At 40.2% G+C, this 17,502-nt stretch overlaps 1 protein-coding gene across 1 annotated transcript; it reads right to left on the bottom strand.

Annotated features, from left to right (window-relative positions):
- Positions 1 to 1,862: 1,862 nt before the first annotated feature.
- CHMP5 (charged multivesicular body protein 5) lies at positions 1,863 to 17,231 on the bottom strand. Its single transcript, XM_037036180.1, has 8 exons — positions 16,932 to 17,231; positions 16,006 to 16,110; positions 14,335 to 14,381; positions 11,074 to 11,167; positions 10,868 to 10,939; positions 6,937 to 7,045; positions 4,405 to 4,517; positions 1,863 to 2,561 (listed from the first exon to the last, which is right to left on the bottom strand). Exons 1-8 carry the CDS (start codon positions 16,998 to 17,000, stop codon positions 2,511 to 2,513), a joined length of 660 nt encoding a protein of 219 aa, XP_036892075.1. The 5' UTR covers positions 17,001 to 17,231; the 3' UTR covers positions 1,863 to 2,510.
- Positions 17,232 to 17,502: the final 271 nt, after the last annotated feature.

Genomic DNA, 17,502 nt, shown 5'->3' with positions numbered 1-17,502 from the left:
GACAGGGAAAACAGGAGATTCAGGTCTGAGGGAAAGGTGATGGTTGTCTTGGCCATTTGAATGGGGAATGTTTGTGGGCTTCTGGAACATCCATGTACTTGTTAGGCAAACAGCTGGATATAACTAGGATTCTGAAACTCAGGGACAAGATCAGGGATAGAAGTACCGACTTAGAGGTCAATAGGTAAAAGACATGAAAATAGCTGACATCACTAAATGTACATGAGCAGAGCGAAGTATGGTGGATAAAGGTTACAAACCTGAGGAAGAGTAACATTCCAGGGTTGGAGAGATGCAGATTTCAGAAAGGAGTCTTAAATGGAATAGTCAGAGGACAGGAGAACCAGTGACGCCGAAAGAATGGATATTGTGATAGAGTGATTGAGACAGCATAGGGACCTGGACCCAAGAATAGAAAATACTGGGTGGCTAGGAGGCCAAGTCCAGACCAGGTGGTCATAAGGAACACAGGGTAAATTAACCGCAAAAATGTCACTACTCCTACTGGAAAAACACAGACGTAGCTGATTTTATATTCCCTCTAACTGCCTGCTTAAACTACTGACCTGTATGCACATTTGACCAAGGTTTGACTGCTCTACCACCTTGCTAGGATGGTGGTAATGAGCAGTTCACCGTATTGCCCCTGCAGTGTAGGCATGAACAAAGTTCAGGCACTAAGGCTGGGAAAAGAAGTCACCTGACCCTGAAATGGAAAATTCTTCAAGCCAGCCTTTTTTTAAAAAGCCCACCAGCTTTATCCTCAGCTTATAAAGGCAGAAGTAGCCCCCAAATCAGTTCAGAGGAACTTCCTTTCCTCTGTGTGCCTCCCCTGAGCAGAACATAAGCTTAACCAAGTCCATATGGAAATTTCTCTGGGATCTCCTCTCCTACCTTGGGGAACCCAAGAACCCCAATGCTGGTAACAGCATCCAATCCATTAAAGAGGTCCAGCTGGAGGACTAGCACCTATTAAAATGGGCAGCATATGAGTCACAGATAACATTGGCAAGATAAAAATAAAGGAGTGTTTGCTGACAGATGTTATATTTTAGGTAATAGTGAGACATTTAATTGGGAATGCCCAGAACTGAAAATAATAAGAGGTCTAGGTTATTGAGTTATTTTGAATCATTGTTGTGTCGGTAATGGTTAAAGTCATGGGTGTGAGATATCTCAAGGAGAGCATGAAGGGTGAAAAGTCCCAAGGCTGGAACTACAATAGAAGAAATATTTAAAGGGCTGAGTGAGAACTTGTAGGAAAGTCAAGGAAGGTTTCAAGAAGGTAATGATGAATAATACAATGTTCGCTCCCACTGGAAGGCTTCTTGGGAGAGTGAGGTTAGTAGGGGTAGGAGAAAGTTACATGTGTCTCACTCCCACCTATAACTAAACAGTGAAGTTTTGAAAAGAGGAACTGCTGGCTATTGACATCCCCTGGGTTAATATAGAGACTCTACAGAGCTGGTGTTCAATACATGTTTACTGATTGACCTGACTCATGAAAGGCTGGTGCATGTGCTATTGTGAGGTTGAGTGAGGAAAGCAGGATATAAAGACCCTGAAAATCAGGCAGGAATTTGGACTTGTGGTAGTACTCCCAAGAAAAGACTGAAGCCCTTGCACAATTTTACCAACAAGGAAACGGAAATTTAGAGAAGTGAGGAGACTACTTAGTAGTTATTATTAAATGACAGACCCAGGGCCAAGGCCTGGATTGTTCCTTGCTCTTCTATACCACAATGCCACCAGGTAAATTTCTTTCTTTAGTGAAGTTTTTAGACTGAATCAACATTAAAATTCTATTAAATTTGGTTTCTGAAGTGGAGGTCTTAGGCTGAAGTGATAGTATTAAAATTATATCCTTTTGAAAATATTTATTGAATATAAATAAATGTCTTATACATTAAATATCAAGAAATACTCAGTACTGATTACAGGTCAGGCTGTAATACTGAGGGAACCACGGACTTAAAACACTCACTCATGACATCATGACACAGTGATAATGCCATTCCCATACTGGACACAGTAATGATTACTCACAAGACACAACAAAACTCATCAAAAAAGACCATCACTTTGCCAACCTAGAATATCACAATAGAAAATGATTTTGAATCATAATATGAACAGTCCCAGTAAGCTCATATGCCTTATCAATTTATCAGGTCAATTTGAGATTGTGGAGTTATACTATCATAAAATCTAAAGATTCCCATTTCCTTGATTTCATTTCAAAATATTAGTAAGGAATGAAATCATATATACCTACCAATATTTTTGTGTAAGTTAGTCTTTCATAAGAGAAAAGGAATAAAAATTTAGTACAAAGAAAGCATCCCCCAAACATTGAGTCTCTTAATGGGAAAAAAAGAGCACTGTAATTAACTTTTCCTTTAAAGAAAGGAAAGAAACCTTAATCTGTTATGGCAAATTTGGAAAGATATATATTTCCTAGTCCCAGAATAAGTAATTTATTTTACACCATGTACTTGAATGATGCAAGTCTATGAAGCAGGGATCTGTGGCAATCCAAATTCATCCACCAGGACTCCATCCTGTAAAAAGGGAGCAATGTTTAGTGCCAATGTTTTTCAACTGATGAAAAAAATGATTACAAATACTTAGTAGTTAAAACTCATCTCCAAGTGTTTAATCAATGAAAATCATAATCCCACTCAGAAGATGAGAATGAGATTTTTTATGAAAGATAAAGATGGAAGTGATGAACCTGGAAAAGAACTGGAAGAGATTAAAAGGGGTGATCGTTACAGGGTAAATGAAGAGCAAGAGAGAAAGAGAAACTTTAGTGTAAATCTAGGAAGAGGAAAATGAGGCTGGGAGCAGTAGTCCTTGCCTACAGACTTCCATTTTCACTCTGCTCTCGAAAGTGAACAACTAACTTTTATAGCCTCCCAAATCCTTGAAGCAGCAGTGCCCCAACTTATAGGCAGTCATACCACTATCAATTAAGAAATTATATCTCAAGAGCACTTTAAGTGAGGAACTTGTGACCTTCTGGATGTGGACATAACATACATGCTCCAGGGAATTAAAAATGTGGGCTATGGTACTATTAATAAAAATTTCACATGTGCTGAGAAAATGTACCCTATGCACCTGGAACCTTGAAATGGCCAGAGGCATGGGGCAGACAGGAAGGGTATAGTAGGGGAGGATAAACATTCACAGAACCCAGCTATAGCCCTGGTTGGTGTGGCTCAGTGGACTGAGTGCCAGCCTATGAACCAAAGGGTTGCTGGTTTGATTCCCAGTCTAGGGCACATGCCTGGGTTGTGGGCCAGGTCTCCAGTATAAGGTGAGCGAGAAGCAACCACATTGATGTCTCTCTCCCTCTCTTTCTCCCTCCCCTTCCCATCTCTAAAAATAAATAAATATTTTTAAAAATCAGCTATGAAGGACCTGAGAAATTACCTACTTACCACTTTTTGCTGCCCCCATTTTATAGGAAAAAACACTGATGAGATTCAGAGAGAAGACATGAATTGCTAATTTGCTCAAAGTGACATAGTGAATAAAGGCAGAGCTGAGACTGGCTCCCATTCACGGACTCTGTCAACTACATTATGCATACTCATTGTGCATGTTGAGAGATAAGGCAAACACCAAGACCGTAAATATCCAGTGGCAACAAAAAAATGACACATTATACCAGCAACTAAGGTGAGTGAAAACAATTTCATATGCAGCAAAATTTTATCTACTTATAATAATGATAATCATGTCACTCTGGACAGGGCTTTCTTGGCCTTATATAAAGGGCAAAGCCCTTTTATATACAAGATCTAATTTGATCTACACAACAATTACGTGAGATCACACCTGTATTTTACAGAAGCAAGAAACACAAAAGTCCAAAACAGCTAAGTGGTTTGCAAAGGTCTCACAGTCAATTGCAGAGATTTAAACCTAGGTGTCCTGCTTCTTTTACTGTATTGAATTAGAATCTTTCTACATTAAGTTTTATAGTTAAAATTATTAATCCCTATTTTATAACATCCACCCTACAATTAACCAGTGTGCCTGGAGAGTAGAACCTTTTATACTGCTGCCTAGCATGGTTCCGCATGGGTTGCTGATGGTTTCCCAGGAAATGTCTAAACCCTATAACTGGCACTCAGTACAAGTTCACAACAAAGTAAATTTGTAATATTATGCAAACTGTCATTGTATAAAAACATTCCTGCATATCCATGACACTATTTACACAGCCTGTCCATAATCTGATGCAGGAAAACTGGGCTTTCAAGGGTACCCAAAATAATGACTAAGGTAGTCTTTCCTTGTTCTACCTTAGGAGTACTTTTAGATTCCTAGACTGGTGATCAAGCATAAACCTTTATAATTTGCATAGGAAATATAAACAGAAAAAACTTTCACCTTATTCTTTGTGTCAGTGGGAACACCTTCTGGAATTGCAGGTGCAGATGCTGCTTCATCCAAGTAAGAACTGTCTTCATCAGCCAGAAGCTCATCACCCAGTGCATCCAACTCTGAAATTGAAATAGTCAACATTTCAAAAATATGTAAACAAAAAAACTAGCAGCTCATGTTAAGAAAGCCCAATTACTTATAAGATGAATGTTTGAAAACAAAGGGTAAGGGATGATTAATTTCTATTTTCAAAATAAAAGATTTTAAACCCCCCCCAAAAACCCAAAATAAAAGATTAGCATTGTAAGAAATTTTCAAGGGAACTAATGTGGTAAAAATCTATGAAAAGTCAAAATCAAAATAAAACAAACAAACAAACAATCATTCCCTATGGATTTATAAGACCCCAGTCTTCACGAGAAGACTCTGGAGTTATCAGTTGGCCAGTTCAAATTAGAAAATCCTGACAATGAATGTAAAAAATTCTCTCTCATTTATTGATGAACTTGAAAGAAGACAATGAAAGTAGGCAGAAATTGTGGTACACAGAGTGATCATTACACAAAGTCAGGCCTCTAAAAAAAATTCTATGGTAAAATGAGTAGAAAGCGATCAGGAGGAAAGACAATAGCAGGCAGAGACTTATTAGGAGAAATTCTAGATGGAAAATAAAAAATAAAGAAATGAGTGGGAAGGAGGTTCTAACAAAAACAGAAAATAGAGAGAAAAATGGAGCAACAGTAATGTTACAAGGGTATCACGGGACAGAAAATCCAGTGTAGTGGTTCTGCCATCTACCCAGTAACTCATGCTGGAAATTGACAAGACATCCTTGATACCTTCCTCTCCCTCCATAACCAATCAATTACTAAGTCTGTCCACTCAACCTCCTAAAATGTCTTCACTCAACCTCCTAAATCCTCACCCTAGGACATGCTTATTGATTTTAGAGAGTGGGAAAGGGAGGGAGAGACAGGGAGAGGAACACTGATAGTTGCCTCTCACTCACACCCCAACTGGGGAACAAACCCACAACCCAGCCATGTGCCCTAACTGGGAATTGAACCTGTGACCTTTCAGTTTACAGGATGACAATCCAACTAACTGAGCCACATCAGCCAGGGCAAAATGTCTTCAATCTGTTCACTTATCTGTTTCTGCTACCACAACCTTAGTCCAAGACACCATCATCTCTTAAACAGATTGCATGAATATTTTCTAAACAACTCTCACTGAGGCCACCCAACAACCCTTCTCATTTTTTTCCTACTAACTCCTACTCATCCTTCAAGTCCCATGCCTGCCCCTCATTCCCAAATACTAGGTCTGTCCAGAAGGTATCCAGTCATGTAAAAAGAAAAATAAAAACACTTGTTGAAGAAGATAAAAGATACAAAAACACTGTACATAGGACCATGGTGCCTCAGTAGCTTTCAAAGTAGGCACCTGGGGACCTCACACAGTTCTTCCAGTTGTCATCAGCTGCCCCATCCTATTTTCCTGAATCTCATAGATGGTCTGAAATCTCTTCCCTTTCAAAGGTGATTTTAATTAGAGGTCACAGGATGCCAAATCTGGGCTGTAGGGGGACCAAGTCACCTGGGTGATTTGATGTTTGGCCAACTCTGCATGAGACAGGATGGCATAAATGGGCGTGTTGTCATGATAAAGTTGCCCAATCACCCATTGCCCATAGCTGCAGCCTTCTGAATCACCTGAATAGTTTCCGCAGAGGAATGTTCAAGCTTAATGCAAAACTCTGATGCAGCTTCATTGCTCTACTCACTCATGTTGAATGCGTCAGCCACACAGTGCACATGCTTACTCAATGGCATCTACCACCCCCACTGACTAATACAGTGAAGTCACCATTGTTCACGCATGTGCATTCCAGTCCACTCTCCTTGACTGCCAGGTCACATAGATGTCATGCAAACCATTCTCATTAGAGTAATAATGGCTGGACTTTTTCCAGATAGACCTTGTATGTTAAGATTCCCTAATTACGTGCTTCATAGTACCCCATACTTCTCCAGCCATTTGTGCTCCTGTAATTAACTACTTGAAAGAAGCAGTTTCTTACCCTGCTCTAGAAGCTTCATTAATGAAGGGGTTATATCTGTTTTTTTCCCAGTGCTGAATCCCCAGCACCTAATAGTGTCTGGCAGATAGCAGATGCATAGCAAGAATTTGCCAACTACTATTTCTTGAACTGCACTGCTGTTCTGAGGGAGAGGACTCCAAGTGGCAAAATGGGGAACAAAATCAAAAGGAAAACAGCAGGGAAAGGCAGCGTTTAGACACCAAGCACTGGGTCAGCAGAGGCCTTTGTGAAGACCTTCCTTCAGAACTTATCCTTCCCAGAATTGCTGGTGGAATATGTAAATTCAATTTGGCTGCCTCACAAGCTTTCTTCCCAAAGACTGTACCATAAACTCTCTCTCAAGGAACCCCCACAGGAATTTTCTCTACTATTTAGAAAAAAGGTGCTAGGCGGCTGCTCCTTTCAGACTCTAAAGCTAGATACCCATAACTTACCTGCTTCCAGGTCATCTTCATCTAACTCTGGGGTGCCGTAACTACGACTCAGTGCTTCTTGGATTTCATTTGCATCTTCCATCATATCCTCTAGCTGGTCTTGTAAATCCTATAGAAATGTATTATAGAATTTTTATTCATTTCTTACCACTGTCCTCTACCTTTTGCCCCTACTCTCCTCTAAATCTTAGAAAGGAGTAATTCTTAAAAAGATGATGTACAAAAAAATGCAGCCCTGGCTGGTATGGCTTAGTGGATTGAGTACCAGCCTATGAACCGAAAGGTCGTCCGTTTAATTCCCAGTCAGGGCACGTGCCTGGGTTGAGGACCAGGTCTCTGGTTAGGGGTGTGCAAGAGGCAGCCAACTGATGTTTCTCTCTCACACTAATGTTTCTCTCCCTCTCTTCCTCCCTCCCTTCTCCTCTCTCTGAAAATAAATAAAAAAAATATTTTTTAAAAGTACAGAACACATAGTAAGTTCTCAACAACTGTTAGTTCCCTCTTTTACTCCAGTCTTTGGCTAATGACTATTTTTAGTCAATAGCTGAACAGGGGATCCTCTAATGGACAAGTTCAAGGAACTCCTAAATGTCCCTTCTAATTAAAAGCACAAGAAAGTGAGCTTAAAGAATTACTTAAAAATCACATGTTTGAAGAATTTCCCTAACAATAACTGTAAATGCCACCAACCTATGTAATTCTCCTCCTGTTTTTGGTGGTAAAAATATTAACTTAAAAATAAAAAGGGACAAAACTGGTGATCTTGTATTTGAATTTAAGGTGCCTCATCGAAATCCAAAGTCTTATTGAAAGAATAAATGTCCATTATCTCCCTGTCATTACAGAAAGTTTACCTGAAACATTACATCAAGCAACAGTTACATTATCAACATTTTTCCAATTAATGGAGAAAAAGAAGTAACTGAGACAAGCAAATGACTCTTCTTGAGTTAGCCAAAGATTGCCTACATTTGCAAGAAAGGAGGCAGCAGCAGAAACAACTGGGTTGTACAGAAAGTTATACTGGGCCTGCCACGGTTGGGGAAACAAGCGGATTCAGGGTAGGCTTGATATGTGAGAAGAATCTGAGAAGTGAAATAGCACAATAAAGGGCAGTTAGTGGTCAAACATATCCAAGCTAAAATTTTTTCATTACCCCATGAAAAGTAATGTCTCTAAGCCTTAGTTTCTTTATCTGTAAAATGGGATTATTAATAGCCACATCTCATAGGTTATACAAAGATTTGTTGCAATAATATGTCAAACATTAAGCACTTCATATTATGTACCTTCTACTATGCTAAGGATGTGCAGAACAACAATATATTCTTCACATACTGAAAATTCCACATAACGGGGTAGTGCTGATATTGCAGAAGTCCCAAATCAGCATCACTTATCCCTCAGAATTTCTAGAGCAATACAAAACATCTGAAAACTCCTTGCTGGCCCCAAATCAGAGGTTTATTTTTCCAAATAAAGGGCAGAAAGTAAAATAGAAGAAAACATTAAGAAAAGAAAACACCTGGCTTTCCTGCATTTCCAAGTGCCAAACTACCACAAAGTACACATGTAACATTTTGCTATGAAGAGAAGCACTGGCTTCTCTTCATAATATAAACTAATAATGTAAACAAAATAATGTAAACTAATCAAGTCAAGTTAATACTATGCTATTACACACCAATACAAGATATTCTCCCCAAATCATCTAGGAATAGCCTTCCTGGCAACAGACTCTAGGATGGACCCAGAAAAAAAGTCATCACTCAAAGAACTGATAGACTCAGTACTGGATAAACAAAAGAAATATAAACAAGTATAAGCACCAGACCAGATGTGCAGAAATTGAAAAATAAACAGAGCTATACACATACCCACACAGAGAGGCAAAATTTAAAAATGAGAACTACAGGCCCTGCCTGGGCAGCTCAGTTCATCAGAGCATGGTCCTGATATGCCAACGTTGCAAATTTGATCCCTGGTCAGGGTACATATAAGAATCAACAAATGAATGAATAAATGAGTGAAACAACAAATCGATATTCCTCTCTCCCTCTCTTAAAAAGTCAGTAACTAATTTTTTAAATATATTTATTTATTTTTAGAGAGAGGGGGAGGGAAGGAGAAAGAGTGGGAGAGAAACATTAATGTTTGGTTGCCTCTCATGTGTCCCCCACTGGGGACCTGGCCTGCAACCCAGGCATGTGCCCTGACTGGGAATTGAACTGGCAACCCTTTGCTTCACAGGCCCGTGCTCAATCCACTGAGCTACAGCAGCCACAGCTAATAACTAATTTTTAAAATAAAATTAGGGCTATAAGACAATAAAAATATTTCACAGTATTTTTAAGAAACCAAATGAAATTTAAAATATAGGGTCCAGCACAAATAATGCCTGTTTTATTACAAAATCATAAGCATATCCTTCTGTAACATAACAATATCACACTCAAGAACACAATATGACATTTTAGGTGAAATGTTCAAATTAAAACTATAAATTATTACACCCAAATTATTACCCTAGCAACCACACTCAGGCAGGTGTTACTTTGGCTGGACCCTGTATGTAACCCAACCAAAAATATACACACACATACACACACCCCACAAAAGAGTTAGAGAAAGAAGCTCTCCACCTGACATGTGGGCATATCTATTACAGGACAAGTAAAGGATAATTTGGCAGGGAAACAGACAACCACAGGTGAAAGATGGAGAAACATACACCCCCCCCCCCCCGAAAAACCAAAGTTTCTATTTCATTACATAGCTCCAATTAATTAAAGACAAGGAACCTTAAAAGCAAAAAATAAAATTCAATTTCATTATATTTTATTATCAAGTAGTAGTATACAAATAAGATAAGCACACAGATAACATTTTTCTCAGTAAATCTCCTGGAAGATATCACTAAGCTTAATTCCTTGGAAGCAGAGACTGGTGAAGAATTAGCTGGATGGCCAGAGGCAGTCTAAGAAGGAATGCTCAAAAGCAGCAAGAAGGAAGAATGCTGTCACTCCTCACTCTTACAAAAGACTGAAAGACCGACACTGCCAGACAACACCTCTGCAGAGACAGTAAAATGTTGGGTATGTAGTAAGTACTCAACCAACACTTCTTGAATTGCACGGAACTATTTTATGTCCTTTAATAGACTCTTATTCATTTGTTCATGAACCATCAAATTCTTTCTGTGGCCAGGCATCGTTCAAGGCACTGGGGATACAACAGTGAACAAAATCAAGTTCCTGCGCTCATATAAAGAGACATTCTACTCAGGTGGCAGACATAGAGGGCACCACTGTATTTTCAGAAAAGTCTCTTCAAGTCTGACCAGTTATCACTCCTTCCCCTGTACCTCTACTTGTACCTGGGCTGATCACACGAGAGGTGAGAAGAGCCGAGCTCTTAGGGCTCACCTACCAGTCAAAACACAATCTCAAAAGAGATGCTAATTTTAAGGACCTAATGACATTATTACAAATCTAGAGAATTACTAGAAGAGAAAACCAACCTCACACCAGGAACTGTTTTAAGTGCTCTACATATATATGCTCACTTAACATGACAATCCTAGGAAACGGGCAGCAACATCACTACTTACAATTGAGGAGACAGACTCCAAAGTCACTGAGTTAGGACTAACAGGAAATCGAGTGCTTAGTTATCAGTGTTAATTATGTGATAGGCATTGAGTGTGTAGATATACCAGCTCATTTATTCCATCTTCCTAACAACCATGTGTGGTATTAGGAGCCCTGCAACATTGAAAGCAATACCTCTGGCACCCTGTCCCAAAGTTACTTATCAGTAAACAGTGGGCCCAAGATTCCATTCCTCTTCTCTGCCCTTCCGCTCACATACACATTGATTTGGATTCTTTGAGAAACCAGTGCACTCTTGCAGAAACCATTATATGTCTCACCTCAATCTGGTCAATTTTCACTTGCTTGTATGCTTTCTTCATCTCCTTTACCCCCAGTTTCATAGCATCAACCTAAAAAAAGGTTAAGAGAAAACACAATGTCTGAAGGCACCATGCTGGTTAAACTGTCTTTTTAAAAACCATAGGAAAGAGCACAAGAATACAAAAGTAAAATAAAATCATGGGAAAAGGTGCTATGCAAGTACCGTGGTCTTGGTGTCCTTCAGTGACTGGATGGTGTAATTGGCTTGCTCCATGTTAAATGACTGTTGGGCGAGATTGTCCCGCTGCTGCTCGTACCTTTTGAGAGTCAATTGAGAACAGCAAATGTGAGCCAGACTGAGATCCTCAAGAAGAAAGTATCTCTAATTCTAAATAAGAGAATTTTCTTTAAAAAAAAGTTTTAAAGTTAAATACAGGAAAACTGGCCAAAACAATCACTAAGCTAGTGATTTTTCAACCTTTTTTCGTCTCATGGCACAAATAAACTACTTACTAATATTCTGCAGCACATCAAAAAATACAATTTTTGCTGATCTGACCAAAAAAAAAAAAAAAGGTACAATTTTATTTCATTCTTACCAGACAGCTATTGTTGTGTTGGTTGTTGCCTTTTTTTAAATTTGACAATCTAAGGGAAAAGAGGTCAGTGCCCCTGACTAAATAGTCAGGTACTACATATTTTAAAAAATTCCTGCCTTGGCCAGTGTGGCTTGGTTGGTTGGAATACTATCCTGTAAACCAAAATGTCACAGGTTCCATTCCCAGTCGGAGCACATGCCTGGGTTGCAGGTTCAGTCCCTGGTCAGGATGAATAAGAGAGGCAACCGATAGATGTTGCTCTTTCACATTGATGTTTCTTTCCTTCTTTCCCCTTTCGCTAAAATCAATAAGCATGTCCTTGGGTGAGGATAAAAGAAATTCTGTGGCACACTGGCAGAAATCACTGCTCTAACCAAATACCGTTTGATGTAGCCCTTCAGTTTTCTTCTTTTGTGTGTACTTCAGTTACAACACTATTTTCCATTTGACATTATAACACTTACTGCTACAAAGTCTCAATGTTTGTATGTTTATAATGTTTTACGTTATTTCCTATACTAAATTCTAAGGCAGAGGTTCTTCATATATAAAGTGAAACTATTTTTCCAGGAGACTGAACTCCTTTAGGACAGATATTTTATTAATCTTGTATCCACAACTGGGTAACTAATCTGATCTAATATGATGTCTGGAACTCAAAATGTTTTTTTAATAAAATAAAGTTTTATATCAAAGTATAACACTACCTCAAAAACTTACATAATTAATAAACTTTTACTTTTTCTATCGTCACCCAAGGACATTTTTTCATTGTTATTTAGAGAGAGGCAGGGAGAGAAACATCAATGTGAGAGCAACATCAACTGGTTGCCTCCCACACACGCCCAGACCCAGGACTGAACACACAACCTAGGTAAATGCCCTGACAGCAACCTTTTGGTTAATAGGGATGACATTCTAACTCAGCCACCCAGGCCAGGGACGTCATTATATTCTTACACAATATTTGGAAACCATCTAACTATCCAACCAGGAGAAAAATGGTCAATTACAGTGCAGGAAAATGGTGGTGGAGTATTAAAAAGTATAGTTTCCAAAGAATATTTAAAAGAGCAAAGAAATGCTCATGATATAAAGTTAAGTGGAAAAGGATACCTGTACACACACCATTTGTTTTCTTCTTAAAAATCATGTGCATAAAAAAAATCATGTTCATATATATCATGTGCTCAAGCACAGAAAAGACATTGTAAGAACTCATTGTTTTAAAGGTAGTTATTCCCGACTGTAAGAATCTAGATAAGTTTTCTCTTCTTCTACTCATGTTTATGTATTTTCCAAGTTTCCACAATGAACATGTATTTATTTATTTATTTATAAGATTTTATTTTTGAGAGAAGGGAAGGGAAGGAGAGAGGGAGAAAAACATCAATGTGTGAAAGAAACATCATTTGCTTGCCTCTCGCACACGGCCCAACTGGGGACTGGCTCTCAACCCAGGCATGTCCCTGACTGGGAAACAAACCAGTGATCTTTCACTTTGCTCAACCAACTGAGCCACGCTGGTCAGGGCTGTATTCTTTTCTTAAAAAAAAAATTACTTAAAACTTGCAATGCTACCCATCAAGGAGGCAACAATTTGACCACACTACCACCACATGAGGCATTACCATTTCTTTTTCCAATTTTATCTAACCTAGGAGTAAGATGACATCTGATGCCTTACAAAAGTCACTTCATAAATAGAGAAAGAGATAGTATTAACATTCTTTCTGGTTCCTTAGTAATTGATTACATCTGACCTCTATAGCCCTGCAGAAATCCCTTCAGCTGGAAGCTCACAAGGTAAGCAAGAAACATAGTATTTGGCTTCTGCTAAAACACTGAGATATGGTCACCTAAAACAAATTAAGGACCCTTAAATCTCCTGGTGGGAGGGAACAAATATTCAAGATTCCCAATTTTACAGACAAACAAAAATTAAAAAGGTACACTCTGATTAAAATAAATATGGGGCCCTGGCTGGCCTAGCTCAGTGGATTGAGCACAGACCTGAGAACCAAAGGATCGCTTCCCAGTCAGGGCACATGCCTGGGTTGCAGGCCAGTTCCCAGGAAGGGATGCACAAGAAGCAACCATACACTGATATTCCTCTCCCTCTCTCCTAAAGATAAATAAATAAAATCTTTAAAAATAAATAAATAAATACGTAAATGAATAAATGAATAAATGATGGGAAAACCAAACCTTATAGGATCTGGGCAGTCCAATACAGAAGCCACCAGCAACATATGGTTAAACTTAAATTGTTAAAAGTGAATAAAATTAAAGCTCCTATTCCTAGTCATACTAGCCACAATTCAAGTGCTCAACAGCCACCCATGGATAAGAGCTACTGAACTGGACAGCATAATTACAAACACCACTAACATAGCAAANATATTCCTCTCCCTCTCTCCTAAAGATAAATAAATAAAATCTTTAAAAATAAATAAATAAATACGTAAATGAATAAATGAATAAATGATGGGAAAACCAAACCTTATAGGATCTGGGCAGTCCAATACAGAAGCCACCAGCAACATATGGTTAAACTTAAATTGTTAAAAGTGAATAAAATTAAAGCTCCAATTCCTAGTCATACTAGCCACAATTCAAGTGCTCAACAGCCACCCATGGATAAGAGCTACTGAACTAACTGGACAGCATAATTACAAACACCACTAACATAGCAAAAATTCTGTTTAAACAGATGTTGCTGAATGCACGGGGTGGTTTTGGGGGGGGGGCCATCTCACTATGTATGTAAACAAAATTTGTAATTAAATGAAGAATGCTTATAAAATGGTATAAAAACTTGAAGAATGGAAGATCATTTCTCTTTTGGGCAAACCTGTGAAAGAATGATTATGCCTATAACTTACATCCGCTTTTGCTTTAATACCCGCAAGGCTTTCTGCTTGACCATATTCTGAGGAGAAAAAGAGATTTTAATGAAAAGAATTAGAAAACATACGTATAGTGAAAGAAATCTCCCAAATCCCCAAATGCACTTATCTATGTACTCTCTTCTTTAAGGCAGCAGATGTAGTAGCTCCTGGATTGTTCTTCACCTCCCCAGCCCAGTCTTTAAGCCTCAGCTCAGCTCATCTCTGCCTCTGCATCCTACACCTCAGTGTATGAACTGCCTGCCTTTTTCCTGGAGCATATTAGTTCCACCCCCAGCTCCAACAGTGCTGATTTTTTATATCCATTTGCCTTAGGAGATTCCCAACTTGGACATCCTGCTAACCACTCAAACTCAACGTGTACAAACTCCTCAACCTTCCCTCTCCTTAGAGATTACTATCAACAGTCCTATCAATCTCTCACTTTTCTAGGACTAGAACCTTTACATCATCCTTTCCTTTCCTCTCTCTGTTATCTCTTCAAGACCAGTCATCTTGTTACTGATTTTCAGAACTCACTTTCATATTGATTCATGTCATTCTCAAGATTACCCCATGGTTTCGGCTTTCATCTCAAGTCTAGATGAGCTTTCCTGCCTCTGGTCATTCTTCATTCCAAGTCATCAACTAAGATGGCTGAGAAAAGCCTCTTGTCACTTTCCTTTCTATACTGCTCCTAAATAATTTTATTTGTCTCCTTCATTGAAGAAGTGAAAGCAGATATTACTTCACAGACAATAATAATATCAAACATTTACTGAATGTTTCTATGTACTAGACACAGTACTATGTAGGTTACATGAATCATCTCATTTAATCCTCACACTATAATGTAGATTTTATCCCCATTTAGTTGGGAAAACTGAGGTTCAGTGATACTAAGTAACTTCCCTGGCTCAAATGGTTAATAAATTATAAAGATGGAAGCAAAGAAGGTAGTATCCACATATCCACAGTCCATACACTTTAATACAGTACTCTATGTTTCTACCCAACAGAAAGGGAAAATAAGAAACTAAGTGACTTTATCAAGGTGTAGCTAGTAGGTAGTGAAGGTGTTAATAGAACACAGGTCTCCAGGCCCCAGCTGGGTAGTTCAGTTGGTTAGAGTGTCATCCCGAAACACCAAGGTTGTGGGTTCAATCCCTGGTCAGGGTACACACAAACATCAACAAATGAATGAATAAATAAATGGAACAACAAATCGATGTTTCTCTTTCTCCCCCTTTCTCTCTAAAAAAATGTTTTAAATTAATTATAAATAAATATATAGAACACTGGTCTCTAGATGCCTAATTTAGTACTCTTTTTCCCAGTATGCCACTCCTTGATCAGTCTATTACACCTATCTACTAACATGACCTGGCAACTCATTATTCCTGAACATGGCCCAGCCCTTCTCTCCTGATTGCCACTTTCTCAATAAAATATCCTAATTCCCACATACATGCTTTTGGACATGTGATCAGTGTCTTCTCTCCAAAAGGTCAAACCACAGTCTCCCTCTCATATCTGGCTGCAAACTCTTCCCTGAAGGATACACCCTCATGTAGGTTTTCTCTTTACCAGACAATGCTGCCTTCTATACCAGCACCTACTCCTACAGGTGCTGAAGTCAGGCTGTCACAGCAGCTGCTGACTACTTACCTTTGCAGGACCCTCTCTCATCTTCTTGATCTGATCCTTGTACTTCACTAGTTCAGCATCCAGTCGAGAAATCTTCTTGTCAATGGATTCTGCTCTGCTGTCCACCTGGAGGGGGGAAAAATCAAAAGCAGTTGTAGCTATATACTTACATAAGGGGCAACAAAGGAAAAAACACGGAGGAAGAAAAATGAAGAAGATTACATGGTGAAGGGTGGAAAACTGTGATTCCCAAAGGCGGGTGGGACTCCCACAGAAACATTGGGGGACTTTTCTAAACTATACTCCACCCCCTAGATTCTTATATTCCAGGATCTCCTTCAAGTACGTTTGGGCAGAAAAATAATTTGAGACTCACTAGGCTAAGCCGCAATTTCTCTAGAATCAGAAACCAGTCAGGCTGGGGACGCAACCAGGAGGTATGTGAAACGAGTTAGTGTCCAGTGGACCCTGGCTAGGGCTGTAGATCTAATGCTGGTGGCTTAATGTGGAGGACCAGGGTTGTGAATCTGGTTACTGAGATTCAGGATCCGGACACAGATTTGTCAGCCTAGGATATCAAGCTATGGGTCCTAAAGTGAGAGGAGGAGGGATGAGAGGGGTAAGGGGTCGGGCTGGAGGAAGTGGAAACAATGTATGGGCCTACGGCTAGCTAGTTTAAAGGGATAAGGAACGAGCAAGTGGGCACGGCAGTGGCCATCAGAAGGGGTCGGGGGCCAGTTAGGGAAGACAGTGACGGGTCAGGGGTCCCTGGTTTGTGGCGTCAGGAATGACCTGAGTAGTAAGAACGAAGGTGGAGTGAAAGGGGCCGAGGTGTAATGGGCCCAGGACCAGGAATGGGGTGGAGGAGTAGGAGCCGGGAGCTGGGGTGGTAGGTGGGATGAGGAGTTTCAGAGGCTCCTAGCCTAAATAAGTGGTTAAGCGCGCACCGTGCCAATGCAGTCAGTCAGGCTGGGCGGCGGAGCCTTGGGTTTCGCTTTCCCGAAGATTCGGTTCATCTTGACCGGCCGCGAAGAAAATCCAAACACTGGAGCAAAGACCAGAAACGGAAGTAGAGAACCTCCGCCTCTGCCTTGACTTCCGGCTCCCAGTGCGCAAATGCAATGTGCCTATCGGAGTTTCCCGATCCTTTCTCCGGGTTTTCAGCTCGGCGGTCCGGGGAAGGAGAGCTCCAGTACTAGATAGAGAGTCAGCGTGGGGTGTGGCCACGCTTGATGGTATGGAGGCGTGGCTTCAAATCAGCAAGGCGGGGCCTCATCTGAGTGGGTGGGACCCAGGGGCGGCTTCCCCGGTATTGGGCGGGGTAGAAGCCGGGCTTGCTCCGAGGGGCGTGGCCGGTAGGCCGGAGTGGGGAGAGACAGGGAAGTAACGCGGCCGGTTTGCAGGGAACGGTGCTCACCTCCCACCGCTGGGTGAGCAACAAGTGCGGGTCTGGCGGAGCGCGGAGGCGCGCGGAGACCGAGAGGCGACCGGGAGCGGCTGGGCCCCCGGCGGCGCGCC

The sequence above is a fragment of the Sturnira hondurensis genome, unplaced genomic scaffold, assembly GCF_014824575.4.
Source record: "Sturnira hondurensis isolate 20B ecotype Veracruz unplaced genomic scaffold, ASM1482457v3 Scaffold0022566, whole genome shotgun sequence".
In the NCBI taxonomy this organism is placed as follows: Eukaryota; Metazoa; Chordata; class Mammalia; order Chiroptera; family Phyllostomidae; genus Sturnira; species Sturnira hondurensis.
This window is presented reverse-complemented; position numbering and strand designations above follow the sequence as displayed.

Excerpts from the sequence above, each read along its gene's own strand:
- CHMP5 (XM_037036180.1), bottom strand. The coding sequence starts at position 17,000 with ATGAACCGAATCTTCGGGAAAGCGAAACCCAAGGCTCCGCCGCCCAGC. Across the intron at positions 11,168-14,334 it reads GTATTAAAGCAAAAGCGGAT|GTACGAGCAGCAGCGGGACA; the intron begins GTAAGTTATAGG and ends GACTCTCAAAAG. Across the intron at positions 10,940-11,073 it reads TGAAGGACACCAAGACCACG|GTTGATGCTATGAAACTGGG; the intron begins GTACTTGCATAG and ends ACCTTTTTTTAG.